This window comes from Hemiscyllium ocellatum, chromosome 1 (assembly GCF_020745735.1).
Source record: "Hemiscyllium ocellatum isolate sHemOce1 chromosome 1, sHemOce1.pat.X.cur, whole genome shotgun sequence".
Taxonomy (NCBI): Eukaryota; Metazoa; Chordata; class Chondrichthyes; order Orectolobiformes; family Hemiscylliidae; genus Hemiscyllium; species Hemiscyllium ocellatum.
In genome coordinates this window covers 62,460,944-62,482,631 of record NC_083401.1, presented here as the reverse complement: position 1 = coordinate 62,482,631, position 21,688 = coordinate 62,460,944, and the positions used below count along the sequence as shown (strand labels likewise).

The 21,688-nt window shown below is 39.8% G+C and overlaps 2 protein-coding genes across 4 annotated transcripts in view; one reads left to right on the top strand and one right to left on the bottom strand.

Moving 5' to 3' along the window:
• LOC132806698 (probable E3 ubiquitin-protein ligase HERC1) overlaps positions 1–10,808 on the top strand; it is a 343,050-nt gene extending 332,242 nt beyond the window's left edge. For all 3 annotated transcript variants that reach the window (XM_060821274.1, XM_060821268.1, XM_060821283.1), the window contains 3 exons: positions 1,999–2,151; positions 3,343–3,648; positions 10,056–10,808. In XM_060821274.1, the coding sequence (XP_060677257.1) occupies positions 1,999–2,151; positions 3,343–3,648; positions 10,056–10,241 (645 nt within the window). In that variant the 3' untranslated portion in view covers positions 10,242–10,808. The remainder of the gene's footprint in view (positions 1–1,998; positions 2,152–3,342; positions 3,649–10,055) is intronic.
• Positions 10,809–20,643: 9,835 nt separating this feature from the next.
• The window catches only part of LOC132826833 (long-chain-fatty-acid--CoA ligase ACSBG2-like), a 91,558-nt gene continuing 90,513 nt past the window's right edge, over positions 20,644–21,688 (bottom strand). The window contains exon 13 of the mRNA XM_060843477.1: positions 20,644–20,720. Coding sequence (XP_060699460.1) covers positions 20,644–20,720 — 77 coding nt within the window. The remainder of the gene's footprint in view (positions 20,721–21,688) is intronic.

The window sequence follows — 21,688 nt, the reverse complement described above, 5'->3', positions numbered from 1 at the left end:
TAGCCATCCTACCATACATCAAAGACATCTTAGAGATGACGTCCAGACTCCTGCAGTCCCTAGACATCATGGTAGCCCACAAATCTACCAACATACAGAAACAGCTCCTGATAAATTTAAAGGACGCCATGCTAACAACCAGCAGAACAAATGTCATATACAAAATACCCTGCAAGGACTTCAACAAACAATATATTGGACAATTGGGCAGGAAGCTAGCCACGAGGATACATGAGCACCAACCAGCCACTGAAAGATGACCAACTATCACTGGTATCCACACACACAGGCAAAAAGGGACACCAGTTCAACTGGGATAATACATTCATCCTGGAACAGGCTAAACAATTCCTAGAGGCTTGGCATTCAAACCAGAACTCCATTAACAAACACAGATTTGTAGTCCATTTACCAAATTCTCAGAAACAGGACTGGAAATGATATCACCTACCACAACAAACTGTGATAGATAAGCAGCAAGCGTGACAGAACACCAACGCTTCACCAGAGGCTCATTGATAATGTTACCTAGCATGATGACAAAATGTCTGAGAACAAACCCACCAACTCAGTCAGCAAACTTACAACCAAGATCAACATTAGCAAGATGGCATTATTTGAGGTTAGAGAGATCCATTCAGCTGTCTAATAACAGTGGGGAAGTAGCTGTTCCTGAACCTGAAAAAGGTTGGTGCATATGTTCAAACTTCTGTATCTTCTGCCTGACCAAAGGGGTTGAAAGGCAGCCTAAGCCACAGGCTGTTATCTCAAAACTTGACACCACAGCTATGAAATACAATGAAGTACATCCCTGCAGAAACTGCGATTTTACTTAAGGACTGTCTCAATTAAAGTGGCTTTGAAGCACAGAGTACAAAGATCAGGTCACTGATTTCATCACTGTAGCCAGAGCCTCAACTTTCTTTTTAAAAAAAAATGAAGAAATATAGATGCTGGAAACACAAGCATTATTGCTGGAAAAACTCATCAAGTCTGGCAGTATTTGTGGAGAGAAGGTTAACATTTCAGATCCATTTTGAACAGAGCGGCGAGGAGAGAGGGTGGAGAGAAGCTAGGGTTGCCAAGTAGGTCAGTTTTTCCCCACCTAAAAAGGGACTTACCTCCGGAGTTGGGCCTCCATTTTGAACAGAGCGACAAGGAGAGAGGGCAGAGAGAAATGAGGGCAGCCAGGAAATTCCACCGACCGCATCTGTTGGAAATGCACCCAACTCCAGCCGAGCTAGGGAACTGGAGCTGAAGCTGGATGAACTGCGGATTATCCAGGAGGCTGAGAGGGAAATTGAGAGGATGTATGGAGATGTGGTCACTCCTCAGACACAGGATAAGGACAGCTGGGTTACTGTCAGGGGGAGGAAAGGGAACCAGCAGATAGAGCAGGGATCCCCTGTGGCCGTTCCCCTCAACAATAAGTATAGCATTTTAAATACTGCTGGTAAGGACGGCCTACTGGGGAAAGCCATAAATGGAGTCAAGTTAGGTAAAGTGACAGCACAAAGAGATCTGGGTGTTCTTGTACACCATTCAATGAATGCAAGCATGCAGGTACAGCAGATAGTGAAGAAAGCTAATAGCATGCTGGCCTTCATAAAAGAAGGATTAAGTATAGAAGCAAAGAGGTTCTTCAGCAGGTGTTACAGGGCCCTGGTGAGACCGCACCTAGAATATTGTGTGCAGTTCTGGTCTCCAAATTTGATGAAAGACATTCTGGCTATTGAGGGAGTGCAGCGTAGATTCATGAGGTCAATTCCTGGAATGGTGGGACCATCTTATGTTGAAAGATTGGAGCGACTGGACTTGTATAACCTTGAAGACTGAGAGGGGATCTGATTGAGACGTATAAGATTATTAAAGGATTGGACACTCTGGATAAGTGTAACTTGAGCCTTACTATTTTTTTAAAAAGGCAATGTTTGGTAAGATTAGGCTGAATATTGTGATCAATTTCTGTAATGTTATTTATCTCTAATTATTTTCTAGATGATCCCTTTAGATTCATTTGTTGGTCAGAGTGCAAACGGTAAGGTTGTTCCAATAATTCCTGGAGGAAGCAGTATACCTTTGACATTTGGAAACAGGAAGGAGTATGTAGAGAGAGCAATTGAATACAGGCTACATGAACTAGATCAACAGGTGAGCATAAAAATCCTTTCAAATCATTTCAATTTCAATGTGCAGCAGCAAGTAAGTACTTCCTCTATTTTCTCAAGATAATCTCCTGAATTTTCTTCAAATTCAATATTATTTTATAACTTTTGAAAGTTAGCATTGTGAGGGGTTGTCAGATGGTCTATAGTAAGAGCACTGTTTTATTTCGATGTGAACCATGAGGACTCGATAATTCGGAGACTAGAATTCAAATCTGTACTGAGTTAACTGGATTCAGCCCAGGTTTGCACATGCCATTGCATTGTGTCCTCAGTTACATCTAATTTCTGTCCAGGAGGTCACTGATGAAAAATGTGTACTTATTATCTCTTTGAGTAATCAGCAAGAACAGATGGACACACTATTTCATGGATGTCATCACCTTTTTCAACTTTCTCTTACCAGAGATGAGAAGCTGGAAGAGTGGTTGTAAATACTAATTATAAATTAAAATTGTCAGCAACAGCCAAGAGACAGCATCCTTTAAAAGGAGGTGAACATGTAAGGTGTACTTATATATGCACTTAACAATGCAATAATGCCCAGGATCCCTGATTTCTATATAGTTATAAAATGCCATAATGAGAAAGTATTACTAATCTCTTTAATGGCAAAGATTGGAGTGCCAAGTTCAATTCTTTCGAATTAAATGTCTCCTAATCATGGTCATCAGCAACATAAATCTTAGCATTCAATAAGCAACAGTTAATTGATTTTAAAGCAGAAGCTATGATATTCAGCAGGTTTGGCAGCATATGTGAAAAACCAACGTTACACTTCACAAATATTAAGAGTTTTCTGTGGTGCTGCACTGCAGCTAAGAATCTTCAGTATTTCTGATTTTTCTTTAAGATTTTCAACATCTGGAATTGTATTACTATTTTTCATTAATGTGATTATGTTGATATTCTGATTGCTCATGCTGAACTTTCGACATAAATAAAACAGATAACATTTTAATCTGCCACTTTAGAATTACTCTTTAAATTTTCTCCAATTCTCTAATTAGTTTAAATTGTTTTCAGAAAATATTTTAGAAAAATGTTCATTATACCTTTAAAAAATAAATATTTAGCTGTATAGTAATCATGATATATTTGCCATGAAATAACTCTAGTAATGGATGAATTCACAAACTGTTAATGTTTTTACATTGTGCTGTTCAATCATTTTTAGGTAGCAGCAATCAGACAGGGAATGTCAGCTATTGTGCCAGTACCTCTACTGTCTCTACTAACAGAAAGACAGCTTGAGCAGCTTGTTTGTGGGATGCCAGAAGTGAACGTAGATACCTTAAAGAAAGTTGTACGTTACCGTGACATTGCTGAAAACCATCAGCTGCTGAATTGGCTGTGGCAAACATTGCAAGAGTTTTCTAATGAGGAGAGAGTGTTGTTTCTTCGCTTTGTCTCTGGTCGCTCTCGGCTACCAGCCAATCCTGCAGACATAACACAGAAATTCCAAATTATTAAAGTCGACAGGGTAAGTATTTTGCATTGACAAATTACAAAGTGGCTTAAATTATTGACTTTGTGCAAATCTTGTAAGTTGTAAATCTTGTAAGTTTTTCCCAAGGTATATACCAGGGAAAAATGAGCCTTGTACCACCAGCTTAATGCCAAGAAATTCATGGATATAATTTACAAAGTTTTAGTATTGCTCAACAAAGAAATATTTTGCCAACAAATTTCATCTTACACTCATCAGGGCAGTTTGCAAGTAAATGCAAAGTAAAAGGTAAATAATATTTATATTTTATGAAAATAGAGTGCAGATTGGTTGACAAGTGAATGTTGATTTGGAGAAGTGTTACCATGTAGAATGCATTAGTTATTGATTACCGGCATTTAATTGTTTTAGCAAGTTAACTGTCGTCAAGGTGTTGCCCTGGAAAATTAACCAGAGAATGGTCATCACCTATTTTGTTGAGTTGAAACATATAGTGCGTATACATATTATTTGAGTCTGCAGAAAACAATGCTCTGTGCATTAACATACATTGCTTCTAGTACATAGAAAGACCCTATATTGATCCCAACTGACAATCCTGAGTTGGTAATCAGCATAATTCTTTGCATACTAGAGATAATTTAGTAATTTTTGTCTAATTGCTTCATCACGTTTATAGTTTGACATGTGTGCCAGTTTTGCAACCATGATCCTATTGGATGCACCGGAAAAAGGCAAAGAATCAATCTAGATAGAAATAAGAAATAGCAAGGATAAAAATTCCCTGATGGGAGTAATCTATAGGTTCCTTAACAGTAGTTCTGCAGTTCTTAAACCAGGAAACTGTGGACTTGTAATAAAGGTACAACGATAATTTTACATGGTTTTATTATGTATATAGAATGGATTAATCAAATTGGCAAAGGTAGTCTTGAGGGAAAGCTCAAAGAGTCTAATAACGATTTTTTCTTAGAGCAATTTTTTGGGGAACCAACCAGGGTGCAGTCTATTTTGGTTTTAGTGTTGTGTAATGATTAAAGATTAATTAATGATCTCTTGGTGGGTGGCACGGTGGCATAGTGGTTAGCACTGCTGCCTCTCAGCAGTGGAGACCCGGGTTCAATTCCTGACTCAGGCAACTGACTGTGTGGAGTTTGCACATTCTCCCCATGTCTGCGTGGTTTCCTCCCACAGTCCAAAGATGTGCGGGTCAGGTGAATTGGCCATGCTAAATTGCCCCTAGTGTTAGGTAAAGGGGTAAATGTAAGGGAATGGGTGGGTTGCGCGTCGGTGTGGACTTGTTGGGCCGAAGGGCCTGCATCCACACTGTAAGTAATCTAATCTTACTAAAGGATCCTCCAGGGAAGACTGATCATAGCATGCTGGAATTTCAAATTCAGTTTGAGGAAAATGAACTTAAGTCCCAGTATAGCATTCTGGTGTTAAATAAAGTAATTACATTGGCATGTGGGCAGATTTGGCTCTAGTGGACTATACAGCAAGCTAAACGGTAGGACAGTACACAAGCTGGCGGACATTTCAAGAGATATCCATTTTCGCCCAGTTAAAATATATCCTAGAAGGGAAGAAATATTATAAGAGGGGGGAAAATCATCCATGACTTAAAAAAAAGGAAAAGATAACATAATGGCAACATCTAAGGCACAACATATTGTAAAGGTCAGTGGCAAGCAGAAAGGTTGAGCACCAAAGGGGTACTAAAAAAAAATTTAAAATACCAAAGGATAGTTATGAAAGAAAGCTAGCACAAAATATAAAAACGAATAGAATACACTTCTATAAGTATACAAAAAGAGACTAGCTAAAGTCCCTTGGAGGACCAGACTGGGGAGTTAAATAATGGGGAACACTGAATTATGGGGAACATATAAATGCTGAAGACACATCAATATTTTGCCTCTGTTTTCATGGTGGAGGACACTGAAACCAATCCAATAGTAACAGGTAATACAGAGGTTATAGAAAAGGAGGAATTTAAACAATTACCACCGTTAGAGAAAATATACTGAGCTCGCAATCAGGATTAAAGACACACCAGTCCCCAGGGCTTGATGGTCTACATCTTAAGGAGATGGCACCAGAGATGGCAGATGTGTTGTTTATAATATTCCAAATTTCCTTGGATTCTGGAAAGGTTTCAATGGCCGTGAAAAATGCCAACGTAATACCCTTATTCAAAAATGAAAGAAGGCAGAAAGGAAACTACAGACCAGTTTAACATCAGTCGTTGGAAAATTGTTAGAATCTAGTACTAATGAAACAGTAATGTGATATTCAGGAATTCAAAACACAATACATCACAGTCAGCATAGTTTTATGAAGGGTAAGTAATGTTTGACTGATTTTCTTGACTTCTTCAAAAAATATGAAATGATTAGGATCCTGTAGATGTAGCATATTTGGACTTCCAAAGGCTTTTGATGAGGTGCCACACAAAAGGCTAGTACACAAGGTAAGATCATACAGGATTAACGATAATCTGTTAGCTTGTATATAGAGTTAAATATCCAACAAAGCAGGGAGCCAGGATAAATGATTTGTTTTTTCTGGTTGGCAAGATATAACAAGGTTTGGTCCTTGGCCCAGTAACACATTTTCAGCTCTGATCTTCAGCACCAGCAGTCCTCACTTTCTCCCAGAACTAATTACAAACAATATTAATGACTTGGATGTAGGGATAGAATGTACTATTTGCAGAAGACATGAAAATAGTTGCGAAAGTAAGTTACAATGAAGAAATATTAAATTTACAAGTGGATATGGATAGGTAAAGTGAATGGGCCAAACTTTGGCAGATGGTGTTTAAGGTAAGTGTAAGGTTGTCAATTTTCGTCAGAAGAATAAAATGGCAACTTACTATCCAAACAGAGAGAAACTTGAAAATGCTTCAGTGCTATCTCATGCTGCTGTTTCATGCTTGAATGGCAGAAAGTTAGAATGCAGGTACAGCAGATAATAAGGGCAAATGGAACTTTGCCATTCATTGTTGAAGGAATGGTTTAAAAAGGTTGAGAAGTTTTGTTGCACTTTTACAAAGCACTGGAGAGGTTGCATCTGGAGTTCTGCATACAGTTTTGAGCCCCTTACTTGAAGGAAGGTTGTAATTGTGTTGCAGGCAGTTCAGAGAAGGTTTATTAGATTAATTCCAGAGATGGCAATCTTGTCTCTGGAAAAGAGATTAAGCAGTTTCGACCTATATTTGCCAGAGTTTAGAACAATGAGAGGAGATCTAACAGAGTTATATAAGTTGCTAACAGAGATTGACAAAGTAGATGTAGAGCAGATGTTTCCCCTTGTGGGGCTAACTAGATTGAGAGGTCAGGTTTATGCTATGTGGTGGCAGATTTAAATCAGAGTTGAGGAGGAATTCCTTTTCTCAAGGGATCTATGATGCTCACTATCCTAGATGTAGTTGGACGCTAGGACACTGAATAATTTAAGAAGGTATTAGACAGATGTTTAATTAGTAATTGGTTAGAGGATATAGGAAGTGGATAGGAAAAGTGTTCACTTAAATGGCAGAACAAATTCAAGGGGTTGAATTGCCTACTCCTACCACAGTTCTTATGCTAATCTCCTGACTTTTTCCTTAACGCTACACATGGTTTCTCTGTAAGTAATCATCCTCTTGAATGCTTTAATTGAATCTACTTCCATCACACCCTAATTGCTGTCTGAAAAACTCACGTGTCTTTAAAACTGTGTCTTCCGGTCCTTAACATCTATCCACTCTGTCCAGACCCCTCATGATTTTGAAAGCTTCAATCAAATCCCCTCTAAGCCTTCTCATCTTCAAAACAAATCAGTCCCAACTTCTCCAATCTTTCCTCATAATTGAATTGACTCGATGCTAGAACCATCTTATGCACTCTCTCGAATATGTTCACATCTTTCTTATAAACTATACAAAATAATCCAGCTGAGGTCTAAACAAAGTAGTCATAACCTCCATGTTCTTGTATTCTATGCCCCTATTAAGGAAGTATAGAACAATGCATGTTTTATTAGCAACTCTGTGTCCTCCCACCTTTAATTTGAGTACATATACACTTGGGTCTCTCTGTTCCTCGACACACTTTAGAATTATACCTTTTATTTTATACTGTCTCTAAATGGCTGGTTGGCAATGCATTTTGAAGCCAACACTGTGGGTTGAATTCCCATACCGATTGATGCTATAATAAAGGATTTTCCTTCTCAACCTCTCCCCTTGCCTGAGGCATGGTGACCTTTAGATTAAATTATCACCAGTAATCTCTAATGAGAGATCAGCCCTATAGTCTGGTAAGACTATGGCTACATGTGGATCTAGTAAGTTGCTGCATGAGATCATGAAAAAGCTACAGCTATGTGAGGATAGCTTGATGGCCTTTAGCCCCAGATTCCAGTTATTTCCAGACACAACATAGACAGATTTGCCACAATAACAATGGCTGGATTTTGCAGACCATTATGAAACAGTGGTCCTTGCTCCAAACACTTGACAAAGCATCCTTTGAATATCTGGCAATCTCTGTGACATGGATTTCCCCTGATGTCATTTTGAATCTGGTAAAAAAAAAATTGAGAAAATCTTCAGGCATCCAACAAAAGTGATGTAATTAATCAAAATAAATATTAATCCCTCAGCCACAGCTACTGGGTCGTCTTTCCTCCTGGAATATGAGAGAGAGGGGAATATTATGGGAAATGAAAGTAGGTGGCATAGCTGTTATTTTTGGTGCTGTTGGGGAGAAAGTGAGCAGGCAACACAGAGACCATGCACAGCTAGTAGTGTTGGGAGTTACCATGGGTGACAATGAGTGGGGAAGTATTAAAGGCAATAATGAGCAGCGAAATGCATGAGCCTTGGTGAGAGCAGAAGCAGAACAGAGTTGCTAGCAGTAGCAGAGAGATCCGATAGAAAATAGTGCTACTTACGTTGGTAGAGTAGAGAAGGTCATTGACTTTTCTCACATGAATGATGTGCAGTACACACTGATCTTGGTGGCAACCTCAGATGCAGGCTGGCATGGTCTGGTGTCATGTTCTCCATTGCTGATCCCGAGGGAAATGGACATCCCATCAGGACGTCAAGGTCGCTATCTGCAAAGCACAGCAACAGTTTCCCTTGTATTCTATTGCTGGGGCAAATGTCAGTAACTGTGTAAGGCGGTTCCAAACTGACAGTGCTTGACCAGGTGCACAACAAGCTTTTAGAGATGTGAGCATAAGGGGTGCAAGTTTTTCGGAGCATAGCCAGTTAATGATGTATTGTTCTGGGAATGGTATGTTATCAGATGGAGATGGAATTAGACATGAGGGATGCCATAGGTATAGGGTAGGAAAGTAATGAGATGTGTTTGGTAGGATGCAGGAAGAGATCCACAGATTATTGACCATTACTAAGTGGAAATGTTTCTCTCAAAAGACATGAAATTTTATCCACTCAATCAGGTCCTTGCTCGGCCTTTCCTGATGTAAGTAAAACAGCCTCAATCTACCAAGTCTCTCTCAGTAGCTGAATCCTCTGGTCCAGGCAACATCCTAGTGAATCTTCTCTGTAGTGCATTCACACCCCTCCCATTGTGCAGCAACTAGAAGTTAATTTAGTACTCCAGCTTGTGGCCTAACAAACCTTTTACACAGCTCCGTCAGAACCTGCTTGTTCTTGTATTCAATTCTTTAACTCATAAACACAAATATCCTATAGACTGCAAAACTATCTTTAAACCTGCTACCTTCAACGATCTAAGGACACACATGCTCAGGTTCCTCTGAGTCTCTTGCTTGTCAGGATTGTACTCTGCATTGTGTGCTCCCATGCATTAGTAGTTCTCCTAAAATGTTGGGACATCATCTTGAGATTGTACAGGATGTTGGTGAGGCCTCGTCTAGAGTACTGTGTACAGTTCTGGCAGTCCTGTTATAGCAAGGATATTATTAAACTAGATAGGGTTCAGAAAAGATTTACCAGGATGTTGCCATAATGGAAGGTTTTTCAGTGGAACGTAGGAGGTTGAGGAGTGACCTTATGGAGGTTTATAAAATCATGAATGACATAGATAGCTGAATATGAAGAGTCTTCCCCCTAAAGTGGGGGGACTTCAAAACTAGGGGGCATATTTTTAAGGTGAGGGGGAAAAAAAGTTTATAAAGGGCTTGAGAGACATTTTTAAATTTAGTTTGGGAACATGGTTGGCATGGACTGGTTGGACCGAAAGGTCTGTTTCTATTCCCTGTGACACCTGCCACTGTTTTGTCTATCTAAACAGCTCGTCTATATCATCTTGTAGTCTGAGGCATTCCTCCTTGCTACTTACTGCACCTCTGTCATCTGATCGTACCTCATACATTCATGTCTAGGGAAGCAGTTTCATGTTTCATTTATGATATGCATTATTTTGTTCTATTAACATTTGTTTTATTTGTTTATACAGCCAGTCGATGGTCTTCCTACAGCTCAAACTTGCTTCTTCCAGCTTAGGCTGCCTCCTTACTCAAGCCAAGAGGTGATGGCTGAACGTTTACGCTATGCCATTCAGAACTGCAGATCAATTGACATGGACAACTACATGCTGTCTAGGAATGCTGACACTGGAGAAGGTTCCGACAATGAATACTGAGAACTGCTATTTCAATGCAACCATATCACCCTGAAAATCATTTTTTCAATTAAAGGAATCTCAGGAGATTAAGAAAACATGAACTAAGCAGCTTCCAAATAACTTTACATTTTTTTAATGGATCTTTTCTACTTTGCAAAATAAGCAGTGGTGGCAACACAACATTTACACCAAATATGCACCAGTGTTACCTTTTAAGGAAAACTGTTTAATTTGACTTTGTGCACTACCTAAAATCAGGAATTAACTTTCTCCTGTAAAATTGTAAAGTGATTCTTTTGCAGAAAGCATGTACATGTGGTACGGTGACTAAGTGTAGCACTTTTCCTAATTGAAACATCTTGTGTACAGGACCAGGATGGATGATTGCCAAGCAGTAATCTGATTATGAAAACTTGACTAAGTGAATCTGATTCTTTGGTACTGAAGTAATTTTCCAAACCACACTGAACAATAAAGCATCTGCCGTGTGCTAACAACAAGCATAGTATTTTCCTCTGTGGCCAATGCATGTTCATTATCACATCATTGTCATCTATTCTGTTATACTGTATAGCGCTATTTCATTCAGAACCAAAATGATTATTTATACTTTGAGGATTGAATGCTTACTGATTGCTAAGATGTACAGGTTTTATTTCAGTTTAGCTATAATAATTATGATGCAAAGTTAGCTAATACAACATTAAGAAGGAATTTACTATTGCTTGAACTGCTTGTTAAGAGCAATACTTAGGAGAAGAATCAAAATTGTTGTTTGTACTATTCAAACAAAAAACTTTCCAACTCCAACTTCAAAAATTAGTATTTTCAGAATTTCAATTTTTAACATTTGCTGAGTATCTTATATCCTCGCAACATACCCAGCAGTGATAACATCAAGTATCGTTGCTGGGTCCACTGCTTTTCCTCATTTATAAAAATAATTTGGATATGAACATAGGAGTTGTGGTTATAAGTTTGCAGATGACACCAAAATTGGAGGTGTAATGGACAGCGAAGAAGGTTACCTCAGAGTACAACGGGATCTTGATCAGATGGAGTTCAATTTAGATAAATGTGAGGTGCTGCGTTTTGGAAAGGCAAATCAGGGAAGGACTTATACACTTAGTGGTAATTTCCTGGGAAGCATTGCTGAACAAAGAGACTCCTTGTACGTGGAGTCACAATTAAATAGGATAGTGAAGAAGGTGTTTGGTATGCTTGCCTTTACTGGACAATGTATCGAGTATAGGAGTTGGGAGGTGATGTTGCAGCGGTACAGGATACTGGTTAGGCACTTTTGGAATACTGGATGCAATTCCCATCTCCTTACTATAGGAAGGATATTGTGAAACTTGAAAGGGTTTAGAAAAGATTTACAAGGATGTTGTCAGGGTTAGAGGATTTGAGTTGTAGGAAGAGGCTGAATAGGCTGGGTCTGTTTTCCCTGGAACATCAGAGGCTGAGGGATGACCTTCTAAAAGTTTATAAAATCATAACTAGACAAATCCCTGGGATTGAGAATGCCAGAACTAGAGGACATAGATTTAAGAAGCGGAGAAAGATTTAAAAGGGTCCTAAGGGGCAACATTTTCATGCAGAGGGTGGTGTGTGTATAGAATGAGCTGCCAGAGGAAGTGGTGGAGGCTGGTACAATAACAACATTTAAAAGGCATCTGGATACATATAGGAATAGAAAATGTTTAGAGAGATATGGCGAAATTGGATACTGCAGATGCTGGAGATTAGAGTCATGATTAGAGTGATGCCGGAAATCACAGTTCAGGCTTTGGCCCGAAACGTCAACTTTCCTGCTCCTCAGAATACTGCCTGACCTATTGTGCTTTTCCAGCACCACTCTAATCTTTAGAGGGGTGTGGGCCAAATGCTGGCAAATGGAACTAGATTTATTTAGAATATCTGGTCAGCATGGACGGGTTGGACTGAAGAATCTGTTTCCATGTTGTATATCTCTGTGACTCTTTGACAACATACCCTATTAGTGCCCTGTGATTGGGCTTTAAAAATTTCAAAGCTGAAAGTAAGAAAAATAAATTAACAAAACTTTCTTACAAATTTCATCTGTTTTATTATTGTAATATTTCCACTGACAAGAAAAGTGACTTCATTTGAAAAATATGGAATCTTTTAGCAGCACTCAGTTATATAGGGTAAGCACAGTTGGTGTGAGATCTCAGCAGAGTATACTGATACCCTGGCAGATAACCTCGCATTTATCCACAATGTACTGCATCTTCCATGCATTTGTCCACTCACTCAGTCTGTCCAAATCACACTGCTACATCTGTATCCGTCTCACTGCTCACCCTTCCCACCCAGCTTGTGTAATCTGCAGATTTTGAGGTGTTAATTCAGTTCATTCTTCTAAATCAATATATATTGTGAGTAGCTGGGGTTCCACCACTGAGCCCTAGGCTACTCCACTAGTCACTGCCTGCCACTCAAAAAGACCTGTTTATCCCTACATATTACAGTCATAGAGATGCACAACATAGAAAGAGACCTTTGGTCCAACTCGTCCATGCCAACCAGATATCCCTACCTAATCTAGTCCCACTTGCCAATACTTGATCCGTGTAAAAAGTGAGGTCTGCAGATGCTGGAGATCAGAGCTGAAAATGTGTTGCTGGTTAAAGCACAGCAGGTTAGGCAGCATCCAAGGAACAAGAAATTCGACGTTTCGGGCCAGAGCCCTTCATCAGGAATGATTCCTGATGAAGGGCTCTGGCCCGAAACGTCGAATTTCCTGTTCCTTGGATGCTGCCTAACCTGCTGTGCTTTAACCAGCAACACATTTTCAATACTTGATCCGTATCCCTCTAAACCCTTCCTATTCATATATCTATCAGATGCCTTTTAAATGTTGTAACTGTACCAGCATTCATCACTTCCTCATTCCATACGTTCACCACCCTCTGAAAAAGTTGCCCCTTAGATCCCTTCTAAATTTTTCCCTCTCATCCTAAAGCTATGCCCTCTAGTTCTGGAGTTCCCCACCCCAGGAAAAAGACCTTATCTAATTACCCTACCCGTGCCCTTCGTAATTTTATCAACCACTACAAGGTCACCCCTCAGCTTCCGATACTTTAGGGAAAACAACCTCAACCTATTTGCTTTCCCTATTGCTCAAACTCTCCATCCCTGGCAACATCCTTGTAAACTTTTCCTGAGCCCTTTCAAATTTTATAACATCCTTCCGATAGGAGAGAGACCAGAATTATACACAATATCCCAAAAGTGGCCTAACCTTACAGCTGCAACATGACCTCCTGACTCCTATGCTCAATGCTGTGACCAATAAAGGACAGCACACCAAATGCTGCCTTCACTATCCTCAGCTTTCAAAAAGCTATAATCCTGCACTCCAAAGTGTCTTCGTTCAACAATATTCCCCAGGATCTTACCATTTAGTGTATAATTTTTCATGACTGCCAATCAGTTTTTCTATCCATCTCAATACTCAATACAGCACGCTTCAATTAGATTACTTTGGCCCAACAAGTCCACACTGACCCTCTGAAGAGCAACCCACCCAGACCCATTCCCCTACATTTATCCCTTCACCTAACACTACGGGCAATTTAGCATGGCCAATTCACCTAACCTGCACATTTTTGGACTGTGGGAGGAAACCAGAGCACCTGGAGGAAACCCACACAACTGAGGCTGGAATTGAACCCAAGTCTCTGGCGCTGTAAGGCAGCAGTGCTAACCACTGTGCCACCCAATGTTTCACGTTAATCTCTAATGTGGGACTCTTTTCACCCAGAGAGTGGTGAGCATGTGGAATTTGCTATCATAAGCAGTCAAGACCGAAACATTGTGTGATTTCAAAAAGGTGGAGGCTAAAGGGGTCAAAGGATGGGGAAAAGTAGGAATAGGCTATTGAGTTGCATGATCTGCCATAATCATCATGAATGGCAGAACAGACTCAAAAACCTAATAGCCTACTCATATTTTCTATGACTACGCTGATTATACTGTTGGAAATGTGATTCAAAGTGGAATTCAAAGCCTGAGTGAGTATACAAATTACATTGTTGGATATTTGGTTTGAAATGGAAATTTGTGCAAGGAATTGCAGTGGTGCTTTAACTAGGGTTTACTGCAAGAAGTAAACTTTCCAGAGTGAGAGCTAAGTGGGAAATGATAAAAAGATGTGGGTCAAGAGGCTTACCTGCAGTGAGAGCAGCAGTGGAGTGACAGCACAGACCACCGCATGATGCAAGTACAGGGGAAGAAGCTGATTGGTGAGTATGACTGGTGAATTATTCTAGTCTTGAAGTAAAAGTAGAATCTTCAGTTTTTACCAAGGTATCCAGTGCTTTTCTTCTTTCTTAAGCAGTTACTTTTAAGGATTGGGTTGATGATGGCGATTTTTTCTTTATAAAAATGAAGAATTATTACAACATATGTAAAAAGTAGAGTCTCAAGTGACTAGGTTGTAAATTAAATCAAACATAATAATAATAGGATGGGTGATGTGTTGCTACCGGACTCCAATGTGACCCAGAGTGAATGCATCTATAGTAAATGTTTGCAGCTAGGGGAACTTCAGATCTAGGTTGAAGAGCTAGAGTTTGAACCATGGTCAATGCGCCGCATCAAGGAACAGGGAGGAGTTACCTGGACACTTTGTCCAGAGGGTAGTTACACCCCTAAGACTAGTGAGTCACAATTGCTGTGTGATCAGCGATAGGATGGTGTGAGTGCAAGTGAGGCGGTATAAGAACCCAGAGGTTTCTGTTAAGGAGATTTGCCCCTTGCAGTTGTTACAGTTATGAGGTTCTTGCAGATTGTGTTGTCGAAAGTGGAGACTGCAGGGAGGATGACTGCAGCACGTTGGTACAGGAAGAATATAGAAATCTAGTTGTGGTAGGAAACACTATAATTAGGAGGACAGATGCTGTTCACTGCAGCCATGAGGGGGAGACCCAAAGACTGTGTTGTCTGCCTGGTGCCAGGATATCTCCTCGGGTCTGGAGAAGAACTTGGAGTGGGAGGGGAGGGATCCAGCAGTCATTGTCTATGTTGGTACCAATGACATTGGTCGGACTAAAAGGGAGGCTTTGCTCAAAGATATTGACTTTTTTTTTCTAATCAACCTGTTCAGGTTATTATACATCACTGGAGCAGGTGGGACTTGAACCCGGACCTCCCAATCCAGGGATAGGGACACTATCACTGAATCAGAAGACAGCCTCCTGAAATATTTTGAACAGTTACGTGCAAAATTTAAAAGCAATAAAATAATAATCCAAGGTAATAATCTGTGGGTTACTGCTTGAGGTACAGACAAATCCGCAGAGAGTAAGTACAGTCAAGGAGTTAAATCCATGTTTCAGAGAATGGTGGAATGGGTTTTAGTGGAGGGATAGTGGCACCAGAACTGGAATGGTAAGGAGCCATTCTGGTGGGATGGGCTTCACTGGTACAGTGCTGGAACCAGTATCCTGGCAAATTGAAACCAGGGCTAAAACTGATTAGAGATGGGGAGGGCTTGGGAGAGTAGGCTTACATGGTGTGAGAATGTGGCATTATTACAAAGCAGCTATTTGAATAATATCTAGAGTGGGCCAGGAAAGGACAGTGTACAAAAAGAGGAAAGAGCAGTAAATAAGGTCGAAGAGGGAAATAATGTTTTTTAAAAAATGAACAGCTTTTTTTTGAGCACGTCGCAGTCGAAACAAAATAAATGAATTAACAACACAAATACAAGTTAATGGGACAATCATTAGCCATTAAAGAGACATGGATGCAAGATCAGCACTAGGAATTGAATGTTCAAAGATATGTGATTTTCAAAAGGGCTGGCAGCAAGGAAAGCATGATGGAGTTTTATTGTTGATGTGGGATGAATAAGTATGACAACAATAAAGAATCTTCTATCAGAAGACATAGAATCCAAGTGGACCTATGAAAGAAACAAATAGGGAAAGAAGGCACTGGTAGGAGTAACCTATATACCCCGAATTGTCACTGGCACAGAATAAATCATCAGATGATGAAGGCATGAAACAAAGGCAGGACATTAATCATTGGTCATAAAGTCATAGAGATGTACAGCATGAAAACAGACCCTTTAGTCCAACCCATCCATGCCAACCAGATATCCCAACCCAATCTAGTCCCACCTGCCAGCACCCGGCCCATATCCCTCCAAACCCTTCCTATTCATATACCCATCCAAATGCTCTTAAATGTTGCAATTGTATCAGCCTCCACCACATCCTCTGGCAGCTCATTCCACACATGTACCACCATCTGCGTGAAAAAGTTGCCCCTTAAGTCTCTTCTATCTTTCCCCTCTCACCCTAAACCTATGCCCTCTAGTTCTGGACTCCCCGATCCCAGGGAAAATACTTTGTCTATTTATCCTATCCATGCCCCTCATAATTTTGTAAACCTCTAAGGTCACCCCTCAGCCTCCGATACTCCAGGGAAAACAGCCCCAGCCTGTTCAGCATCTCCCTATAGCTCAAATCCTCCAACCCTGGCAACATCTTTGTAAATCTTTTCTGAACCCTTTCAAGTTTCACAACATCTTTCCGATAGGAAGGAGACCAGAAATGCACGCAATATTCCAAACGGGTGGCCTAACCAATGTCCTGTATAGCCGCAACATAACCTCCCAACTCCTGTACTCAATACTCTGACCAGTAAAGGAAAGCATATCAAATGCCTTCTTCACTATCCTATCTACCTGCAACTCCACGTTCAAGGAGCTATGAACCTGCACTCCAAGGTCTCTTTGTTCAGCAACACTCCCTCAGACCTTACCATTAAGTGATTTTAGTCTTCATGTAGATTGGCAAACATAGATATGAGGGAGACTACAGAGTGTATTTGGGACAGCTTCCAAAACATTGTTTTGGGTCCACCCAGGAATCAGGCTATTTTGTATCTTTTAATGTGTTATGAGGCATGTTTAATAAATGATATCAGAATAACAGATGCCCTTGAAAATTGTGACCATAAATCAGTAGAATTTAACGTTCAGTTTGAGAGGGAGGATGTGGATTGCAGCCAAATGTGCTAGGCTTAAATAAGGGTAATTACCACAGGACAAAGGCATGACTAGCTGGAAAGGACTGGGAAAACAGTTCAGTAGCAAAAATGATTGAGGAATAATGGCAGATGTTTAAGAAAATAACTCATGATTCACAGCAAAGGTATATCCCCATGAGGAAGGGGGATTCTGTGAAAGGGATAACCCAGCTATGGTTAATCAGGAAAGTTGAGAACAGTATCAAGTTTAAACAAAAAGCATACAAAATATGGGAATGAATAGTGGTAAGCAAGAGGATTGAAAAAGTCTTAAAACTATCAAAAGGTGGCCGACAGAGCAGAGGGCTTTGGAAGGACTCATGTATGAATCACAAAAAGCTAGCGTCCAAGTTCAGCAGGTAATAGGGAAGGCAAATACAGTGTTGGCTTTTATTTCAAAGGGAATAGAGCATAAATGAAGGGAGGTTTTGTTCAAGCTATACAAAGCACTATTCAGACCATAGCTACAATACTGAAAATAATTTTGGACCCCATATCTAAGATATACTGGCATTGGAGGCTGTCCAGGGAAGGTTCACTAGGCTGATACCAGGTAGAGACTACCTTATGAAAGGTTGAGTAGATTGGGTCTGGGTACTCATTGGGAATTTAGAAGTATGAAAGGCAACCTCATTGAAACATGAAAGATTCTTAAGGGACTTGATAGGGTGGATGCACAAAGGCTGTTTCTCCTTGTATAAGAGTCATGCAGAGGGTATAATCTCAGAATAAGAGCTCATACATTTATGATAGATAAAGAATTTCTTCTCAGTAGTAAATCCACAGAATTTTTCTTTACCACTGAGGGATGCACAGGATAGGTCATTATGTCAGGCTTGGATATACTTAGACATTTATTTTTAAAAATCAATAAGGGAATCGAGTGTTCATAAAATCCCTTGTATGGAAGCAGGCCATTTGGCCTATTGAGTCCACACTGACCCTCTGAAGACCATGCTACCAAGACCCACCCCATCCCTGCATTTCCCATGGCTTTCCCACCTAACCTGCACATCTTTGGACGGTGGGAGGAAACGCGCATAGACACAGAAAACATGCAAACTCCACGCAGTCTTTGAGGCTGGAATTCAACCCGGGTCCCTGGTGCTCTGAAGTAGCACTAACCACTGAGCCACCAATCCGCCCCCAGTCACCGGACCCAAAATGTTAACTCTGCTTTTTCTCGATAGTTACTGCCAGATCTGCTGAGTTTTTCCAGCAATTTCTGTTCTTATTACTTCATTCATCAATCCTTCTGGTACAAAGGATTCTTCCTACTGTTTTCAATCAGTAGTTCACCATGAAAGGTGAGAAGTAGCTGAGTAATATTTTGATTAAATGTTAAGTGGTATATTTGTCCTGGGGAAGAAGCAGGAAAGTAGAGTTTAGGAATTATAAGATAACCTGTGATCTCATTGAATGGTAGAACCGTATCGATGAGCTAAATGGTGTATTTCTTCTTCTCTGTCTTATGGCCTCAAAAGTGTTATTAAACCTCAACAACAGCCAGTAAATTAACTAGTATGACAATAGAGTTTTCAGTTTTAATAAGTTGTCATTTTTATTTTAAGTAGCATACAACTGTATACTTCATTTACTAAAGAAGATAAAAAATAAAACTGGATGCTGGAAATGGAAAACCAAACAGAAATTGCTGAAGAAACTCTGGCAGCATCTGTGGAGAGAAAGCAGAATCAGCATTTTAGGCCTAGTTCCCAAGGGTCACTGGACCCGAAATGTTAACTCTGCTCTCTCCCCACATATCTGCTGAGTTTCTCCAGAAATTTCTGTTTTTAATACTTAATTTAGCAATTTGCTTCTTTCCGCTATAAAGGATTCATTGTTTTCAGTCAGTTGTCAATCATTAAAGTGAGAAGGGGCTGAGTAATATTTTATTGAATAGTATATCATTCACTTTCTGTCTTTATTCAAAATTTAGTGTCAAGTTGGTTGTCAGACTTACTGTTGAAAGACATTAACTTATCCAAAGTAATAGGGAAATGACACTAGGAAGCATTTTTCTGAAGTAGAATTGGGTAACTTTCTTCTACTAATTTTAATCCTCCTGAGGTTGTTGACCTATTCCTGATGAAGGGCTTTTGCCCGAAATATCAATTTCGCTGCACTTTGGATGCTGCCTGAACTGCTGTGCTCTTCCAGCACCACTGATCCAGAATCTGGTTTCCAGCATCTGCAGTCATTGTTTTTACCTCACTTATTCCACAATAACCTGTTGCAAAACTATCCAACTACATAGAACATAGAAAAATACAGCACAGTACAGGCCTTTCGGCCCTCAATGTTGCGCCGATCCAAGCCCACCTAACCTACACTAGCCCACTACCCTCCATATGCCTATCCAATGCCCGTTTAAATGCCCATAAAGAGGGAGAGTCCACCACTGTTACTGGTAGGGCATTCCATGAACTCACGACTCGCTGAGTAAAGAACTACTTTGGAATCACTGTGTATCACCTTACCTGGGTCAGGAATAAGAGATATCTATCCTCTAATGCAATGGTTTAAGAGTGGGGGAGGGGCAAATAGAGACAAGTGGCTGAATATTCCCAACTTGGAAAATGATTTGAGAGCTTGCCCTAGTCTTGCTGATTGGATTTAACAGGAGGATGGCTAATTCACAAGTTGCCTCCTGCCAGGGTCAGCAGGTGCTCAGCACAGTGTGAGGGCAAATCAGCGTGTTCAAAGTCTATGTCAATGTGTCAGTTATTTTCAAAATGGCTTCAAGCTCATTGGACCCTGCTTCCTGGAGACAGACCATAGCCATTTAAGTTGGAAGATCTATGCACCACAATGTTGCCACAGAAGCTCAAAGACTACAAATTTCAGTCACCAATTCCTTAGGCATGGTGTCCCCTCAACCTTATCCTTTGTGGTTGTTTTATTTTAATGTCTGTCAAGTATCCAAGATGGTGAGGCTGACAACTTGACATTACTGTTGGTCCTCTGATTACTATGGGTCCTGTGACTCTGCTGCCTTCATGATGTGCTCACCATCCTTACTATGGACAATATTCTAGGAGGTAGATCTAACCTCCAGTGGCTTACTTATGGCAATATCTTTTAAATTTAATTAATTTATCTATAAAGAAGCAAGCATTAAATCATGAAGAAACTGATTTGTATTTTTTTTAATTTTGGATAATAAAATTATGACAATAGTGTTTATTCCTGCCATCAACACACAATTGTCCAATAATCTCAACTGTGATTCATTTTAAAATAAAGATTTATACTTATTGAAGTGGACAATTTCACAAAATATGAAAGATTGGTGCAGATTCTAAAACAAGATCCGGATGATTTTGTCCTTTCGACTGTTCATGGGAAGACTTCATTCGAAATAAAATGATTCAATTATATCTTTGTACATTTTCAAAACAACACCTCTTTTCAATTTCATTGTTGGACCTGTGAATACAACATAAAATTTCAAAATATGAAAGATTAAAACTCAAAATCTAGACCATTTATTTAAGATTACAGTGACCACCATATGTAATTATTCCCCCACCTAGAATATATGAGATTTGCATCTATTTCTTGCTGTGACTTCAGTCGAAACCAGTCCCTTTTTTTAAAGAATTCCAGTTATTTACTGAACCCTTTCATAAGATTCCACAGTTTAAGATGAAGTGTTTAGCTAACTTGCTATCCTAACACCCAGAAATAACAAAAGTTAAGTATGAGTTAACAGGTAGATTGTATCAAATATGAATTATAAATATGTAGCACATTAAGAATTGAAAATAGAAAAGAAAGATCGTACAAATTGGCTTAGTGTAAAGTTAACCAAATCCATTCACAGTATCAGTCAAAACTCTCTCTTTATTACAAATCTTAACACTTCTTCGAGTCATAGAGCAGGGAAACAGACCCTTCGGTCCAACCAGTCCATGCTGAACGTAATCCCAAACTAAACTAGTTTCACCTGCCTGCTCTTGTTCTATATCTCTCTAAACCTTTCCTATTCACATTTTTATCCAGATGTAGTCTGATCCCAGCAGCTATGACCCTCTAGTTCTAGACTCCCTCACCCCAAGGAAAAGTCTTTGAGAACAATATCACATCTAATCTGGGATTTGAACCTAGGACCTCTCACCTTTTAAATGGAATCATACCCCTAGGCCATTTGTGATTATGTTGCCCCTTCCACAAAACCCAGGACAAAACAACCTTTTCAAAGAGAGGTTGTAAAAGCAGAGGGGCTGAAGTCTCTAGGTTAAGAGGTCTTTAGTTTTTTAAAAAATAGTTTAACAATGGAAGGGGAGTGGCCAGTTCTCCCAGATCAAGCTTTCTAGATTGTTTTAGCTGCATACGTTGGAAGCTGTTTGGATCTCAGAAAGGTTGCAAGCTTCAGTAAATGATTCCTAACTAGG